The sequence below is a fragment of the Dromiciops gliroides genome, chromosome 1, assembly GCF_019393635.1.
Source record: "Dromiciops gliroides isolate mDroGli1 chromosome 1, mDroGli1.pri, whole genome shotgun sequence".
NCBI lineage: Eukaryota > Metazoa > Chordata > Mammalia > Microbiotheria > Microbiotheriidae > Dromiciops > Dromiciops gliroides.
In genome coordinates this window covers 62,448,831-62,467,313 of record NC_057861.1, presented here as the reverse complement: position 1 = coordinate 62,467,313, position 18,483 = coordinate 62,448,831, and the positions used below count along the sequence as shown (strand labels likewise).

General features: G+C 49.7%; 1 protein-coding gene across 8 annotated transcripts in view; it reads right to left on the bottom strand.

The window, feature by feature from the left end:
- Positions 1 to 18,483, bottom strand: part of NFIC (nuclear factor I C) — a 140,625-nt gene that overhangs the window by 27,020 nt on the left and 95,122 nt on the right. For 3 of the 8 annotated variants that reach the window (XM_043988694.1, XM_043988703.1, XM_043988709.1), the window contains exons 3-9: positions 17,210 to 17,281; positions 12,497 to 12,571; positions 10,781 to 10,904; positions 8,371 to 8,495; positions 2,412 to 2,537; positions 1,175 to 1,359; positions 184 to 343 (exon numbers count right to left, since the gene is read on the bottom strand). In XM_043988694.1, the coding sequence (XP_043844629.1) occupies positions 184 to 343; positions 1,175 to 1,359; positions 2,412 to 2,537; positions 8,371 to 8,495; positions 10,781 to 10,904; positions 12,497 to 12,571; positions 17,210 to 17,281 (867 nt within the window). The remainder of the gene's footprint in view (positions 1 to 183; positions 344 to 1,174; positions 1,360 to 2,411; positions 2,538 to 8,370; positions 8,496 to 10,780; positions 10,905 to 12,496; positions 12,572 to 17,209; positions 17,282 to 18,483) is intronic. The other 5 variants (XR_006355006.1, XM_043988729.1, XM_043988717.1 and 2 more) reach the window with 2 other exon arrangements.

Below are 18,483 nucleotides of genomic sequence, written 5' to 3'. Positions count from 1 at the left end.
ACCAAGCTCATCCTGCCTGAGTGCCTGGCCACTGGAAGGGGCCTACTGACCAGCAGCCTCTGCCGGCTGCTCTCTGGCATGACTGTGACCAGGGGCAGAGGGCTGAGCTGTCGGGGGAAGGGGGGGTGCCCGGCTGCGCTGCGCTGCCCACCCCGCCCCGGGCACCGCTTCCCTCACGCTTACTGGGCGAAGTCGGCGATGTGGTTCCTCCCTCGGAAGTTGTGGTGGTAGATTTGGTGTCAGGGGAGAGAGCCAGCCGGGGCATGCCTGGGGGCGGTGGTGGTGCCAGCATCTGGGTGGAAAGGTAGTGACTGGGCATTTTGACTTGACCACTTCCATTTAACTGGGGGGAACAGAGAGACAAAGTGGTTAGGGGGGAAGGCAGGGGAGCCCGGGGGGAAGGGCGGCAGGAGTCACACGGGCCTTGGCCCGCCTCCCCCCAGGTGCCCGGGGCTGTCCCCCTCCACCTCCTGCTGCTGGCACTGACCATCCAAGGCATTGCCCTCGTTTGGTGTCTGTAGGCTTACTCAGTCCTGTGCCTTCACTTCACTGCCTGCCTGAGTGTCCTAGGCCTTGAGTTCTCTTTGGGAGGTGCCCAGGGCCAGTGGGGACGGTGGCAGGGCAGGGAAGGGAACTCGGGCATTATGAGTTTAGTGGGTCTCAGAAGGAATTCCCCCTCAACGTCACAGAGACACTGCTTTATGGGGTGTTTTCACAAGGTATAAAAAACTGAGGGCAGGGCTGAGGAGTTCAGGGGCAAGAAGAAGGTTGAACAACTGGTGGGCAGTTCTCTCTCTTTCCTCAAACTACAGCTACTAATACAACCATTCCCATTTCTCTCTGGTATTTGATGGTCACAACATGATTCTTGTGTGAGCCTCACAACAGCCCTATGAGGTAGGCAAGCAGGCAATGATTATCATCCACACAGTACAGAAGAGACAATTGACTTTCAGAGATGTTAAGTGACTTGTCCAATGTCACACAATCGGTGTCAGAATGGGGACTGTCTTAACCCAGGCCTTCCACTCTTAAGACCAATGCTTTTCCTGCTGCACCATGCCGGGGGGGTGGGGCCCAGATGGTGGCTCCTTCAAACAGCCCCGTGCTTCCTCTCTCCTTCATGTTCTCTCCATTCCTCCCTCCCCACCACTCTCACCCCTCTGCTCCTTACCGGTCCTGGCTGCTGATTGGATGGGTCACAGGCCAAGGAGACGAGATCTTTGAGGGGGTCCTGGGGGTTGAGATGAGGCGGGTATCGGATGGCAGTGTGGGGAAAGTAGGTGGAGGCCGTCTGGGGTATAATGGAGGTGGTTGGGAAATGCAGCGTGGAGGAGGGGTGAGGGCTCCGGGCGATACCTGCGGAGAGAGGGACGGGCCCTCAGTGCTGGCTCCAGGGAGACACTAGCCAACCTTTCCACTGTAGACTCGAAAAGGACAACCCCAACCTGAAGTAGGAACCTTGTCTATCAAGGCCTGGACAAGCCGTCACCCAGCCTCTGCTTAAACGTTTCCAGCTGTGGGGAGTTCACTCACTGTCTCTCAGGACACTGCCAGGCAGCTCGGATTATTAGGGACTTCCTTCTTGACAATGAGCAGAATTTGGCTTTGATGGAACTGCTAGTCAGCTGGTCAAGCATATAGAACCCCATATACCAGGTAGGTCAGGTGTGATGTGGGTCTTAAGGACAAAGTAGAACATGTGGCTTTTGTGAGCCACAGAATACTAGACTGGATGAATCCCAGCATTCAGAACCGGAAAGGACCCATAGGGAGTGTCCAGTCCAACTCCTTCCCTTGACAAATGAGGACAATGAGGCCCAGGTAAGTGACCGCTAGAGTCACACACACATACACACACACACATATGGGTGGTAAGTGACAGAACCAGAATTCAAATGCAGGTCCTTGGATTCTAGCTACAACCCTCTTTCCACCACATTCCATTGCCTCTCATGAGTTATGGGTCTGATTTCAAGGGATGGGGAAAAGTGGACTGGGCAGAGACAGAAGAGATCCCAACCTCTTCTTTTGACAGATGGAGAAACTTCCACCTTCAGGAGGGATCTGAGTCAGGTGACAGGAAGGGCCATCCTCATGACCCATGAAGGAGTGGAGACCCAGGGATTGGTTGGAGGTTCTTACATCTCACTTAGAGAATAAGGAGAAATGGCGATGGCCTGCTAGGAATGGCTTGAGCACTGTCATGCCCGAGGCAGAAAGCAGGAGATGACCTTTCTAGGGTGGGAGGCCCTGGCCAATTCTGGTGATGGGGGGAGGCTGGAGCTTGGGTTTTGGTTCCACTATGTTTAGTGGAATCTTTAAGGTTATCTAAGTCTGAAGAGCTGGAGGCCCCCCGGTACTTTAGCTTCCACAGGCCAAGCCAAGGCCTTTGGGGTGCACCTTCTTACCGCTGTGCACAGCGATGACAGGCCGGTGATGTTGGGTGTAGCTGGAGAGGCGGGGTGAGTCCTGAGGCGATGGGCTATTGAAGGGGGACTTGTCCATCTCAGTCTTCTTCACTGTGGGTGAGATCCCTGTGAGGGGGAAGTTAGAGATTGTCATTTCAATGGCTATGGATTTGGGAAGTGATGTGGCTGGGAATGTCTGTGGGAGGCCTTGGCCTTTGAGGTTCTGCACACCTGCCTGCTTTCCATCCATCTTGCCTTTCACAAGCATTAAGTGCCCACTATGCTTGTCGTGCACAATGTGGAAGGGGGGCTGGCTTTGGTGTAAAGGCGGACCTGGCCTCAAGGTCTGCCCGGACACATACTAGCTGTGTAATCATGGGCTAATCACTGGGTGTCTCAGTGCCCCCAGACCACTCTTTGACACTCTACGATACAGATGTGTGCTAAGCTACACACGTTCCACACCAAGAATTTCCTACCAATGGGATTCCAAGAACAGGACCCCCCCCCCCAAACAAAACAAAAACAAAAACAAAAAAACCCAACTAATCACCATGCTAGGTACTCTGTGTGTGCTGAAAATACAAAGACAAAAATGAAACTTTGATCCCTGTACTCACAGAGTTTATATTCCACTGGGAGTAGGGGTAAGGAGGGGGATACAATGTCTAATTGGATAAATATAATCTAATTTGAGGAGAAAGTGGATACTGACAAGGCCTGGGCTCAAGAAAGGCTTGTGCTAAGGATCCCAAGAGGCAACAAAGAGGAGTGAATTGTTGGGTGTGGTCTCATTCTCACCAGCTAGAGGATAAAGGACTCTGATCATTTATAATCATTAGACTGTAAGCCCCTTGAGGGCAGGGACTGCCTTGTGCCTCCTTTTGTACAGTTCCTGGCACATAAAAGGTGTTTAATAAAGACTGATTGATTGATTGAAGTTGGATAAGATGATCTCTTAGGTCTCTTCCAGCTTCCAGACCTGAGCTCTAGCATTCTTCTAACTTTCCTTCACAGTCCTAGCGGTCTGAGTTCTGCTCCTTCCTCGTCATGTGACTTCGCTCTCCCAGGCTCAGTTTCTCCATCTACAAAGTAGGGACCAACACTATGTGACCAGCCGGGTGTGATGCACACCAAATGAGACAATGGGTGTGAAGGCAATTTGACAGGATATTAACAGCTGTAACAGTCATCGTTATCATAATGGCTCATGCTTGCTTGCACTCTCTCCCTAACCTTCCCTTCACTACTTCAGCTAAACCAAGGCTTCCCCCACCTCCAGCAGAATCCTGGGAGAGCAGGGGAGAAGGGGGAGGGATGAGGAAAGAGAGTGAGGGCACCGTGTGGATGGGGGAGGGGAGAACATCCTGGAATAGTCCTTGGGCTGCCATCATTGCTACAGGCAGGCTCCGAGGGCCATGTGGCGCTATGGTAATGATGTTAGACCTCACTCAGACACACACTTACAAGGATTTCCTAGAACATCTTGTTTGGGGATTGAAATAGGTATGCTTTAGTGGCTCAGGCCCAGCCCCTGGGGCTGGGATGTTGGCTCTCCGCCTCTGTCCTCAGAACCTAGCCTCTGGACCGTGAGCATTAGGAGGAAGGTGTGGACAAGGGCTGGGGTTCTGTGGGACCGAGACATGACTCTGGAAGTGTGTATGTAGTGGGACAATTATCTTTTCACTCAGTTTAGTCAACAAATAATCGACAAGCACTGATTCAGTGCTTCCTTTGTTGGAGGAACATTTGACAGATGGGGAAATTAAGGTCCAAGCACTATGGTGCAGAGACAGAAGAGTCACTGTGGGCTTAAATCCCACCCCTCCTATTTACTACTCAATCACCCTGCATCCCAATCTTCTCATCTAGAAGAAAAGGGACTGGACAAAAACCCTCTAAAATTCTTTTTAGCTCTAAGCCCACCAGCCTAATAATAATAGTAATAAATGTTGAGGTTTTTATACCTCTGTAGAGTTTGTGAAACACTTTCTTTACATAAACGATCTTGTTGGAGCCTCTGACAATCCAATTAAAAGTGGTTATTATGTATGCTTTATAGAAAAGAAGCAGAGGCTCAGAGAGGCTGTGGTTTGCTGAGGGTCACCCAGTGAATAAAGCAGGATTCAAGAAGTCTGGGGTGAAATCTGAACCCAGATCTTCTTGACTTCAAAGACAATATTCTTCTCTACCATGCCAACCCACCTCTCCATGAACTTATGAACACTGAGGTCAACACCATAGCCTGTCAGAGCCGGCGGGCTTCTCAGACATGTCAGAGCTAGAAGAGACCTTTGAGACTATCTAGTTTATCTCTGTTCATTTTACAAATGGGGAACGTAAGGCCCTGAGAGGGAAAGTTTAGTGTTAGATCTACTCTTGCCCAGAGTAATCTAGCAAATCAGTGTGGGAGCTTCGATTAGAACCCAGTTCTCTAAACCCCTGGTCCAAGACACTTTCTACTACATTGGAATCCCAGGCTCAGTATCAATTTCCCTTATATGCTTGGGGTGGGGAGGGGACAGTCAGGGAAAAAAAAAATGATTCAAAAGGAAGAGCCTGGGGAGGGAAGGAGTTGTAGGGGGATGGGGACCTGGACAGATAAACTCCTAGGCCTGAAATCTTCCCAGGGGAGAAAGGAAATCGCAAGCTAGAGACGAGCAAGCACATGAGGGGGGAGGGGAAAGTATCACTTTAATTAACTTAAGCCCCCTCCTCCCCCTTCTTAATGAACAGCTAGTTGGGGCTGTCTAGACAGGAAGGCTGAAAAGCACACCAGAAAGCAATCCAGCCACAATCATCTCAGACACTCGAGAGGGAGCTGGTTGGGCGAGGGCCGGGAGCTAAGGTTACCAGTCCCTGGGGCTGGGCCGGCAGGGGGAAGAGGAGGATGGATGGGATTTCTATTCCCTCTGCCCAATGGTGACAAATGATCGTAGCACGGAGCTTGGGAGAGAGCAAGTTTAAAAGGACAGCAGCATCCACTGGAGTCAAAGGAAGCCAGAATGCTCAATGCCTGGAGCACTTGTTTCACCTTCTGTGTGAAACGCCGGGCTCAAATTTTAAGGACAGTGGAAACAGATTTAGACCTGGAAGGGACCAAAGAGGGGAGGAAGGACAAGCCTTCTTTTTACAGTTGAGGAAAATGAACCTCAGCTGTGATTTTCCCCAAGGTCTTATGATAGATCGCCCACATTTCAGTCCTCTAACCAAATATACCAAACTCCTTACTCCATCCCAAAGACCCAGCTTTCTCAACATCTCAGATAGAAACAAACACTAAAGCATTTTCTGTCCCATCTGCAGATGACACAAGGCCAGGAGGGATGCTAATGCCAAAGATGGAATGATCAAGACCATAAAACCTTTCCCTCCACAAGGTGAAATTGAACAGAGATAAATAAAGATCCCCAGTTTGGTCTAGAGGAAAGAACATAGGATTTGGGGTTGTTTGCATGTTGGCTACCCCATTAGACTGTGATTTGAGCTCCTTGGGGACCGGACTGTTTGGGGTTGGGTTTTTTTTTTTTGTTTGTTTGTTTTTGCAGGGCAATGAGGGTTAAGTGACTTGCCCAGGGTCACACAGCTAGTAAGTATCGTGTCTGAGGCTGGATTTGAACTCAGGTCCTCCTGAATCCAGGGCGAGAACTTTATCCACTGTGCCACCTAGCTGCCCCAGGGGTTGTTTTTTTTTTTGCCTCTCTTTGTATCCCCAGAGCTTATTACAGTGCCTGGCATACAGTAGGCACTTCACAAATGCTATATGACTGAATCAGAATCCTGGCTCCTTTATTCACAGCCTGTGGGATTTCGGACAAATCAATGAACCTTTCTGGGACTTAGTTTCCTCATCAGAAAAATGAGAGACTTGCACCAGATACCCTCTAAGGTCCCTTCTGAATCTAAGAATCTACCTGAGTTTAAAAAAGAAAAAGAAAAAAGCAAGTTCACAGTTACAGGATATATCTGGCTCAACCAGTAGTTTATGTAAACACCTAGGGGTTTGTTTGATCACAAGCTTAATCTGGGCCAACAGTGCCAAGGAGATCTGTGGCTTCACCTATATAATTCTATTGCCCCGATGTCACATCCCGTCACCTCCAGCCCCTAACTGGAAGACTGTATCCAGGTGTGGGTATCATAACTTAGGAAAACCACTGAAAACTGGATCATGTCCAGAGAAGGGTGACCAGGATGGGGAGGGGACTAAACACTGGCAGATACAAAGATCAGTTGGAGGGACCAGGAATGTTTATCCTGGAAAAGAAAAGCCTTGGGGGACATATGATCAGTGTCTACAGATAACTGAAGGGCTAACATGGGAAAGAGGGAAAAGATTTATTCTGCTTGGCAAACAACAGACAGAACTAAGGGGACAGAAGATCGGCAGGATTGAGGTTTTGGTTCTCAAACTGATGGGGAAAATGTTAATAATGCAGATTAAACTTAAAAGTGAAAAAAACACACACCAAGATTTCAGTTCTCAGTTGAAACCCCTAGAGATTAAGTGACTTGTCCAAGGTCACACAACATAAGTAAGAACTATCAGAGTTGTCTGACAATGGTACCAACTGACCGAAGAGGTTATGAGATTGTTCCTGGGGATGAGGGGATGACCTCACCATAGCAGATCCACAGCTGGAAGGGAACAGAGAGGTCATCTGGCCAATTCCTAGATGGTTAGATGACCATCTTTTGGAGTGTCATTAAAGTGGGTTCCTCCTCAAGGGGGGAGATTGGACAGGATGACCATTGTAGGAGGGCTATTGAGGGAAGAAGCTACCAAAGAGGCAATTCTGGGTAATCTAAAGGAAAGGCAGAAGCCATGAATAGAACATTGAAAGATGAAAAGTCAAGGATGGGACACTACAGGGATGTTACAGAAATAGATGTCATAGATGTGTGGGGGAGATCACTGAAATGACAGAGGGCCTGAGTGGGAAGACCCTACAGATACACAGGAATGGTCCCTCCAGAGATGAGGATGCAGAGAAATGGGACTTCAGAGATGGGAACACTAGAGAAACAGCTGAAGGCCCAAGGAAAGACCCTACAGAGACACACAGAGAGGGGATCTCAGAGACAGGTCTTCCGAGATGGAGCTTCATAGATGTGGAGTTACACAGAAATGGGATTCAGAGATGACTGGGAGAGGGTCCCACAGAAATGGCCTCATCCAGAGTTAGGAGCCTATCAGTGCAGCTATGTGGACCCTATGGAAACTGGGAGGGAGGCAGAGAACTAAGCAGGATGGATTGAATTCAAGAAACATTTTAAAGTTCCTATCCTGTAAAAAAAAAATGTAGTGTGATCCTTTTGGGGATGATACAAAGACAAAAATGAAATCAGTTCTGGCTCTCAAATAGCTTATATAGACAGATAAATATGAGGAGGAAGAGGAAGAGAACGAAAAGACAGAGGATGGAAGGGAGGAAGGTAGGGAGAAAGGCAGAGACAGAGAAAAAGACAGAGAGAGATAAAGAAACAGAGACAGAGAGCAAGGACTGCGGAGATTATGGAAGACTTCCCCAAGGAAGTGACACTTGCTGAGAAGGAAGCTAGGGATTCTTGGAGGTGAAGGTAAGGAAGGGCCACATTTCAGACTTGGGGAATGGACAATTTGTAAGAAGGAACAATCACAGGATTGAAAGGGGGAATGAGGAATGATTACAGTGAGGATATAATCCAAGGCAGGGTTAGGGACGCACTTTCCTCACTTGGCCATAGGGGGACTCCAGCCTGTTTGGGAATGTTTGCATAAGACTACAATTCCCAGAAGCAACTGCTCTCCAAAACCCCGCCCCTATATGCCTTCAGCCGTGACTACCAATCGCAGGAGGCTCAGCGCCCTCTCCAGCCTCCTCTTAAGTGGCGGCGCTGCGCAACCTATCGGGATACGTAGTCCGACTCAAGAAGCTCAAGAAGGCCCTGCTAGCCTGCGGCTCTCTGCCCCACCTACCCCCTTCCATGTCCTCCGTCCAGTTGCGGCTGCTACTCGTCGGGGAGTTGGGTGACGTGTAGTAATCCCCGCCGGGGCTCGTATCCACGTCTTCCTCCAGGGAGCCTGATTTGTGTCGTTTGCTCCTATAGAGGAAAAAAAAATATTTCAAAGTCCAGTTACCCTATGACCTGGAGGGAGGCAAATTGGGGGGGGGGGGCGGGGAGAGGCTACTTTAGTCTAACTCCAGACTTCCGGTTTTGACCGCGGCATCATGGGAATCCTGGAATGTTAGTCTAGGATGGTGGGGGGCTGGGGGTGGGGAGGGAGAGAAGGCTATATCGGTGAGGAAACTAAGGCCCAGAGAAGGGGGAAGGGAGTTGGGACTTGCCTTCCCGGACCCCATATTTCACATATGGGGAAACGTCTAAAGAAGGGGAAGGGACTTGCTTCCATGACATTTTACATATGAGGGAACTGAGCCCCAGAGAGAGAAAGGGACTTGCCTCCCCCCATATTTTACATATGGGGAAACAAGCTCAGGGAGGGGAAAAGATGGGTCTCCCCTACATTTTAAAGGCTCAGAAAGGGAAGGGAAGTGTCTCCCTTCCATTTTACATATGGGGAAACAGGCCCAGGGAAGGGAAGGACTTGCCTCCCCCACATTTTACACATGGGGAAACTGAGGCCAGGGAAGGGAGTTGCCCAAGCCCACACAATGAGCCAGTAGTAACAGCTGGGCTTTTTCCCTAGCCCAAGGCCTAGGGTTCAGAGCAAGACCCCTGTCTTGGGCCCATGCTTTGGAAGGATCCGTTGGATTATGGATTTGGAGCGGTAAGAAACCTTAGAGGCTATCTGATCCAACCCCTCATTTTACAGATAAGGAAACCGAAGCCCAAAGGGGTCAAGTGACGACTTGATGGTCACACAGGTTAAATAGTATGTGGCAGAGTCAGGATTTTCAACAAGGGCCTTTTACACCAAATACGACATTCTTTCCACTGCACCAGTGGAAAAGAATGGAATATCCCTGGGGTGAGGGCACGAAATGGGGAGCCTGTTCTTGCTTTGGGCCCTCATCTCATGTGTGTGTGGCTGCAGGTTTGGGAGCCCATATAAGTTTCCTATAAGAGGAAGAGGGGTGCTGGGTGTGGGTTATCCTAGGTTTCAATTCTTATTTTTTTTTTTCTGGGCAATTGGGGTTAAGTGACTTGCCCATGGTCACACAGCTAGTAAGTGTCAAGTGTCTGAGGCCGGATTTGAACTCAGGTACTCCTGAATCCAGGGCCGGTGCTTTATCCACTGTGCCACCTAGCTGCCCCTCAATTCTTTAATTAAGAATCCAAAATTTTGTCATTATGGACTTTCCTTCCATGGACACCGAGGACAGCCCTTCTGCAGGCCTTAGCAAGCAATTTAATGAGTTTCTGTGGTCAAAAGATACTAATTGCCTAGTGGTAATGAGGCTCTCTGTTCATGAAATTGGTCCTCATACAAGAGAAACATTCTGTGGTTGGGTCCATCCTCAAAGCCCTTCCAGCTTCTGGCATGATAGAACCTGTCGGGAGTTTATGCTCCACTGACATAGTCTTTGAGAGGTAAGTGCCACAATGAGGCACCAGAGGAAGGCATTGGTGAAAGAATAATAAGCAATAAAAAACAAGATCTGTATGTAATCACAGACCCTTGAAGTAATAATAACCCCTCACATCAGCACAAGACACAAATCACTTTCCCATCTATTCCCTTATTTGAATGATAGCACAGTCCCTTGAGGGAGGAAGGGCAGGGATTATACCCATTTTATAGATGAGTAAATTTGAGTCTCAGAAAGTCAATGGACTTACCCAAAGTTATACATGTACCAAGGGGCAGGGCCAGTACTAAAAGCCAGAACTCTTGATTTGCAATTTCTGGGCTCTTTATGTGACATAAAGAACATAGTGGAATTATGGGATATCAGAGCTAGGAGGAATTTTGGAGACCATCTAGTCCAACCTCCTTATTTTACAAAGAAGGAAAATGAAGCTCAGGGAAGACACATAGGAAGATAATGTCAGAGCTGGGTTGATGATAACTATGTATGACTAGATATTAATATGTGATGGCATATTTATATACAAAGCATTTTATGTACAGTATCTTGTTTTGGTCTTTCAACAAGCCTGTGAGATAGATAGCATAGCATCATCATCCTTTTGCAGATAAGATGGCTGTGACTCATAATTGTTAAGTGATTTGTGTGGTGACCCAACTGCTAGTCAATGCCCAAGTTGGGATTTGAACCCAGGTCTCTTGACTTGAATTTGAATGCTGCCTTCCCCTCCGCCCTTCCCCGCTTGCTGCCTTCTACAGTTAGCCAATTTCTTCCTGGCCTACTTGCTAGTCAGGAAGACTTCTCCCTGACAAAGTGCCTGGATTGGAAACATACCCACTGGAGGAGGTGCTGGGCAGTGTTCTTCTCATGCCCGTGCTGGCAGGATTCAGGTCATAGGCCAGGTGCCCTTGTAACTCACCCAGGGAGAAGTTCGGTCCCGTGCCTGTCACCACAGGTGCTGCAAAACCCAACAGAGAGGGGGGTAGGTGAAGTACTGGGGTGCAGGGGAGAGGTATCCCACTTTCCTAAAGAAGCTCCCTGGGAAGCAGGAGCCTGCAGATAGTAGTAACCCGATTTCACAAATAAGGAAACTGAGGTTTTAATGAGCTGTCCAAAGTCCCCAAATGAGATGGCAGCAGAATTAGAAGCCTAATCATTGACTCTTTTGAACTGGAAGGGATCTTTGAGATAATTTCATCAAATCTCCCCATTTCACAGATGAGGAAACTGAAACTGAGAAACGGGAAGTGATTTGCCAGCAGTTCCACAGTAAATCAGGAGCAGAGGCACACTTCAAAACCCAGGACACCTGCTCCCTACAATAGTGTTGTCTCTACTCCATGCTGTTGCCTCCCCCTTGCGTATAGGAACATCGGTTTAGGAGATACAGTTGTTCTCTGAAGATATTTCTATTTATAGGGCGGTAGACAGCAGTTGTTGGAGTTAGACACTTTAGGGACAGACAATGGGACAGGCAGACAGTTGCCATTGAGAAGGGGAGAGGGAAGTGGGCACTGGTCACATTCAAAGCAGGACTCCCCCAGCACCAGTAGGGTTTGAAACAGGGAAGCCCTGGGGTGGGGGAAGAGGGGAAATCTCCCAGTAATAGGAAAGGAAGACTAGCCAGAGGGAGCTTCCCAAGGCCAGGGCAGAGGGCAGCAGCTGACAGGAAAGACACAGCATCTTTGGGGAAGTGGCCAAGTGGGCAGAGCAGTGAAAGCAGTGACATGGGGAAGGAAGGATTTTTGTTGTCAGTGTAAGTTTTATTTTAGCTCAGCTATTTCAGATGTTCCCTGGCCCTTGGGGGGTGAGGCTGTGACCCAAAGGGACCGAGGCGTGCCTTTGATTCCATTCTCACCAAGGGCTGAACTCAATGAAGGCTCAGTCTCCTCTCTCTGAACTTAACTGAGAGGGAATGTGAACCCAGCAATGGAGCCTGGGAATAGACTGAGGCCACTGCTACAGTGTGTGCCCTTGCCCATCACCCCCAGACTTTGTCTTCCATCCCCTAGCTGAGTCTCCAACTCTCCATTGAGCCTCAGTTCCAGCACTGAGCCCACCATAGCCTTCACTGAACCGCTATCTCTCATCGTGCCTGCCTTCCCTCTCACAGACATCCTGCCCTCTCATGGAGTCAGCCAGAACCCACATTGAACCCCTGTTCTCTCATTAAACCTTCATCTCTCACTGAACCCCTGTACTCCCACTGGATCTCCATCCCTTGACTAAGCTCCCACTCCCTAACCAAGCTTCTGTCTCATCACCTAGCTCCATCCCTGCCCTGAATTCTCATCACCTCCAAGTGCCCACATCCCTTCCCTAAGACTACATCCCTATAGTTTGGTTCCCTCACTGAGCTGACTATCCGTCTCACTCAGCTTTCATCTCTTACTGAACCTGTCTCAATCATCCCCCAACCCTTCACTCAACCCCACCCTCCTCTCTGAAAAGTCCTTCCCCAAACCCACACTCTTCCCAAGACCCCCATCCCTTTACTGAGTCCCATGTGTCAGAGTGGGGTCAGGGTACAAATGGGTGCTGGGTACTCACTCCGGGAGACTTGGATGAGCTCGGTGACACTGAAGACCCCAGATGTAACAAAGCTTTCCTGGAAGTCTGTGGTGTCTGTGAAGAAAGAGCAACAAAAGACAATCAGAGGGAGGAAGGTGCCGGGTGGGGTGGGGTGGGGTGGGGTGGGGTGGGGTGGGATAGGAAGCTTCCTGTCCCAGCACCTAGTCCTGTTCATCCTTTTATTCTTGTTTCAAAGAATCCCCAGAGTGCAATGGACTCGAGGTGATAGCCATCTGCCTGCAGCAGCAAGGGCCACATACCTTGGCCAGAAAGGAGCTGCAAAGGACCTTAGAACATAGAACGTTAGAGCTTGTCTAACCCCACCTTTATGTACATTCTGGAAAACTCGGACTGGAAGAAGATGAAGGACTTGTTCAGAGTCACACAAGGAATGAGTGGTGGATCTGGGGTTAGAACTGGGATCTCCTAATGCCTGGTCACCTGCCTTTCCTTCCAGCCTGTGCTCTCTCCCCCAGGCACCGTGTTAAGATCTTGGGTCATACTCCAGGACAGCACTTCCAGAACAATATCTCCATGCATCCTGGGGGGAGGGGGAAATGAAGGTCCCGAGAGATTATGGACCTCCTCCATCATGTAGGCCACCAGGTTAAATCAGGATTAGAACCCACTCCTTTTCCCTCCTTTAACTGATTCCCCTTTCAACTCCACCCCATCCCCAATGGTAAGATGATGGTTTGACTTTTCCAGGGATGTTAGGAGCACATGGAACAGCCCCTCCAAATTCCCTTGGGGGGCTGGTGGGGATGGTAAAACACACCATGCCAACGAGCTCTGGTTGGGTGTAAGGCCCAAGTGCCATCATGGATGGTCAGGGGAGATAGTGGAGGTTTCGTGTGTGTGTGTGTGTGTGTGTGTGTGTGTGTGTGTGTGTGTGTGTGTATGTCCTTCCTCCCCCCCAATTTTCCCCACCAGGGGGCAGCAGTTGCCTGAGTCCCTAAATTTATGCTTTGTCCCAGCATCCCTTAGGCATTGTTGTGGGCACCTCCATTACCACCTGCCGCTGGCCCGATGGCCCTCCTGGAGACAGCCTGTGCTCATCCTTTTTAGATACAGTCTCCTCCCCCTCCCCCACTCCCTTTCACATCTCTAACCCATGATTGTCCCATGGCTCCCCACGATCCTTAACAACATCCTATTTCCTGCTCCCCCAATTCCTTAGGAATGGTCTGTTTTGTCCTCTAACTGTAGGCTTTCCTCAGACTCCTTGAAAGACCCCATCCACTCTCTCCTTCAGCTTTCTCCTCTTTGCAAGGACTCCCCCCCCCCTCCCCCGCCCCTGCCCATTACTCCATCTCTGGTCTTGTTTCTCTGGAGCTTTGGCTTCTGCAGGACATCTCCCTCTGCATGTCCTGGCATCTCCAACTCCTATTATTACCCTCTCTGAAAAGACATTCTTCTTCTTTTAATTTCCTCCATCATCGCCAGTAACAACACTAGTCTCCCAGGGGCCAGGAGACTGAAAGTCCCTGAGCCATTGCCACCGTATGGACACTTCCCTGTCCGTGGTTGTTTGCATGCTCTCTCCCCCCTTAGATTCCGAGCTCCTTGTAGCAGGGCCCATGCTTTGGCCCTTCTTAGAACCCCAGTGCTTAGCATAGTACCTGGTACACAGTAAGCACTTAATAATAGACTTAATAGACTGACTGCCTCTGACCTTTCTTCCTTTTCCTTTATCCTCTTCAGTCCTTTATTCAGTCTGTCTCAGAATTCTGTCCTCTCATTTCTTCCTTCTAAATGTCTCAAAATCGTTCTCTTTCCTTGTCACCATTCCTATGGTCCCCACCCCATCCAGAATACATCACCTAGAATCTGTGAACTTCCTGTGTCACCTCTCTGTCTCTAATCTTTTACTCCACTCCAATCCACACAGATGGGTCCTCCTACAGTTGGTCCCCTTAGTTACCTTCACCCAATATACACCAGACTTAGTACTACTTCCAAAAATACACACTGATCTGAAAGCTTGGAATGACCCCTCCTTTTGTGTTTGTTTGGTTTGTTTGTTTGTTTTCGGAGTAACTGTGTCAGCAGACCCTTCCTTTTCATCTCTCTAAATCATGTCCATCCTTTAGTGCCCCTTCTCCACCAGTAAGCCCTCTCTCATTGTCCTAAACCCGACAGTAGCTTCCTCCTCCTCTGGAATCTTTTTTTTTGGGGGGGTGGTAGCAATGAGGGTTGAGTGACTTGCCCAAGGTCATACAGCTAGTAAGTGCCTGAGGTTGGATTTGAACTCAGGTTCCAGGGCTGGCACTCTATCCACTGCACCACCTAGCTGCCCCTCTGGGGTCTTCTTGTAATAATAACAGCTAGCATTCATATAGTACTTTTTTTTTGTGGGGCAATGGGGGTTAAGTGACTTGCCCAGGGTCACACAGCTAGTAAGTGTCAAGTGTCTGAGGCCGGATTTGAACTCAGGTCCTCCTGAATCCAGGGGCGATGCTTTATCCACTGTGCCACCTAGCTGCCCCCTCATATAGTACTTTTAAGCTTGTAAAGTGTTTCACTATTATTATCTCATTTAATGCTGCCAACATCCTGGGAGGTAGGTACTATTCTTATCCCGAATACACAGGTGAAGAAGCTGAAGCAAAGGTTAAGTGACTTGCCCAGAGTCATAACCCGGAAGTATCTGAGGCAGTCCTCCTGACTCCAGGGCCAGTGCTCCATCCCTCATACTGCCCAGCTGCTGTCCGTACCATCCGGGCTAACAGCCAGGCATCGTAGGATCTCTTTAGCTGGACAGTGAGCTCTGAGCAAGCAGGTCTTCAGTCTCTTGCCCAGAGCAGATCCCTGGGCTACTCGGGTAAATCCTTATTGACTAAGTGACCTAATGCAGGACTTTGTGGTGGTGGAATGTTAGTATGTTCTGTTCTCTCCATGCATTTGCTCAGAGTTGGAAGGGGCCTCAGGGACTATCTCGTCTGGCCCATAAACCTGACCAGGAATCCCTTCTCCAGCTCCGTCACAGCCTCAAAGTGGTCAGCCCGCTCTGCCTGAGGACCTATAATGGGGGGTAGACATTCATGATCCCTGAAGGCAGTCCATTCTGCTGATGGACTGCTCCGATTGTCAGGGAGTTTGGTTTTCTTTTCTTATAGGAAGCCTACGTGTGTCTCTCTCTAACTTCCCTTCGTTGTTCCTCCCTTCTGGGGCCAAACAGAATCAATCTAATTTTTCTCCCTCCCGAAGTCTTTTCCTCTGCAGGCTAAACATTTCCAATTCCTTCAGCTCGTCCCCCAATGGCCTGGTTTCCAGTTCCCTCTTGGGATCAAGGCGGGGGGAGGGGGGGGTGTATCCTTCACTCGATATGCTTGGGATGTCCTCCTTCCGAAAGGGGTCAGGCAAGGCCATAGGCTAGGGTGGGTGTGAGGAGGTATCGGGTCTGGGACTGACTAAGGGAGAAGTGACTAGCGGCCCTCTTCACCCCCCCCCCAAGGCCTGCCAGCAGTTTCCTCTTGGCAGCCTGTCCCCAGCTGTCCCACTGCAACCAAAGCATTTCCCCTCTTACAGCCTACCCAGCCACCAGCTCCCTCCCTCCCTCCTTCCTCTGCCTTGGCCTCTCCCTGGCCCAGGATTTCCTGTTTCTTCAGTGGACAGGCTCTCTCTCTAGGGGACTCCCTGGCTGGGGAGGGAGGGAGTGGGCCTTGACTTCCTCTGCCTGACAGGCTGAGTCCAAGGGGAGTTTCTTTGTGGAGTGGACAAAGGCAGCCAGTAGGAGTAGTGAGATGAGCACTGCACTTGGGGATCAGAATCCCAGATCAGCCAGCCACATGCTACCTGTGTGACCTTGGCCATGTCACTTACCCTCTTGGGGGGCTGTTTCCTCTCCTGTCAAGTGAGAGGGTCGTACTAAATGATTTTTAAGGTTCCTTACAGCTCTGACATTTATGAACCAGAAGTGTGGTGGTTTGGGATTTGTGAGTTATTGCTGGCAGTGGACACTTTGGGTGATGGAGAGAGGGGAGGATTGGGGCCCTGGAACCTCCAACCACAGGGGCTCTGCCAAGCTCCACCCAGGCTTACAGCCAGTGTCTGCTGTGTCTGGAAAGCAAAACCCTAATGAACCTGCCCCTCAACTTCCCACCTGTTCACACCTTTCCTTTAGCATTGTCTGTCTTACCTTTGATCATACACTGTCTTGTGCAGTATTTCTGTTTACTCCCTGAGGGCAGGGGCAAAGGTTTATCTATCTCTATATCTTTCACACTGTCTAATAAATGACTCTGTAAATAATAAGACAGAGAGACCCAGGCTTCATCACTAACCTGGGGGGAGGGTGGTGGAAGGTTGGGGCAGGCCAGGTTCAAATCCCAGAGACTCTAGAGAAGGAAAGGGCAGTTTGTTTTTTTCAACCACAGGGGCCATTAAGAGATATATTTTTTTTTATCATTACAGGATCACAGAATTTAGATAAAACTAGACAGGATGCAAAACAGGAGACTGAGGCATAGGGAGGTAAAATGATTTGCCCAGGGTCACAGAGGTAGTAAATAGCAAAACTGGGAATTTGAACACAGGTCCTCTGCTTCCCAATACATCATAGGTTGGAAGGGCCCTTCAAAGATTACCTAGGAAATCAAGCAAGGCTCAGTGTTAACAAATGCCACGCTTGGGGTTAATACAGCAAATGAGGAGCACCATGTGTCTCGCCCTCTCTCTGCCTCCACTTACCCAGTGTGATGGGCTTGCTGTCTTCTTGGTCAGAGCCCATTCCTGCCCGGGGGCTGCTGCTCTGCTCTGAGTCTGAAATGAGAGGAGACAAGGCATTGAATACTTAAATTTTCAAAGCACTTTTATACCCATGATCTTGTTTGACTTCCACAACAATCTTTCAAGGTAGGCAAAGTGATGTCTATGACTCTATGATCTCTACTGTAAAGATGGGGGGTGGGGAGAGGCATTAATGGATAGAGTGCTGGGCTTGGAATCAGCAAGACCTACATGCAGATTCTACCTGTCAGTCAGTGGAGGTGTGACCCAAGGCAAATCACTGAACCACCATGATTCAGACAACTTTCCAAGGACTTCTGGTTTTAATCTGCTTGGGTGGTGGAGGAGGTCCTCCCACTCTTGCTAAAATCACAGATCCTCCATTTATTTGCATATAGATGAATAAACTGAGGTTTGAGTCAAGTGACTCCCCACAGTCCCACAGATAGTAAGTGAGAGAACAGAGAGTGAAACCCTGATCTCCTGACTTCTGGTCTAGCACACTTTTTAGCATGTCTCTACCAGCTGGCCCCAGTGCTGCCCACATGCTCACCCCATTCCCTTGGCATAGCTTAGGTGCCAACCTCAGGGTTCTGATTCTAGAGGATCATAGATTTAGAGCTGGGAAGCACCCTAGAGACCAGAGGCCCAACCTCTTGTTTTACAGATAAGGAAGCTCCATCAGAGAGAAAACAAGAGACTTGGTCAGGATCACACAGCAGGTAAGGGGGGGACTGGCCTTCCTGATCCCAGCTGGGCACCATCTGGGCATCCCCAGCTTGCCTCCTGTGGTTGACCTCCCTCCAGCCCACCTCTCTTTTCCCTCTGGGGCAGGTATCCTAATGCCCAGTCTGGTCTCTTGGCCTCTTTAGGGGATCTTACCCCATTCTAGATGCCAGACAGGAGCAGGTGGGAAGGTGAGAGCCTGGCCCGCATTGGGGTTGGAGTTGGGACGGTGGACCGCTCTGCCAGAGTTGGTGATGGGGAAAGGCCATCCCCTACCACAGATGGTTAAAAAGTTAATAGCTGGTGAGCAGGCAGGGTCGGAGTGCTGGGCCCGTTGCCATGGTGACAGCCTTACACTAATGGCTCCCTGACGTAATCTGATTTGCTGAGTTAATGGACAGTCTCGGCGGCCTCTCCGGCCCGCCAGAGCTCCCTCTCCTGCCCAGACGGTGATAAATGGGCTCTCTCGCCTCCCCAGCACCCCCAGCCCCCGCCTGCCGGCTGCCCGG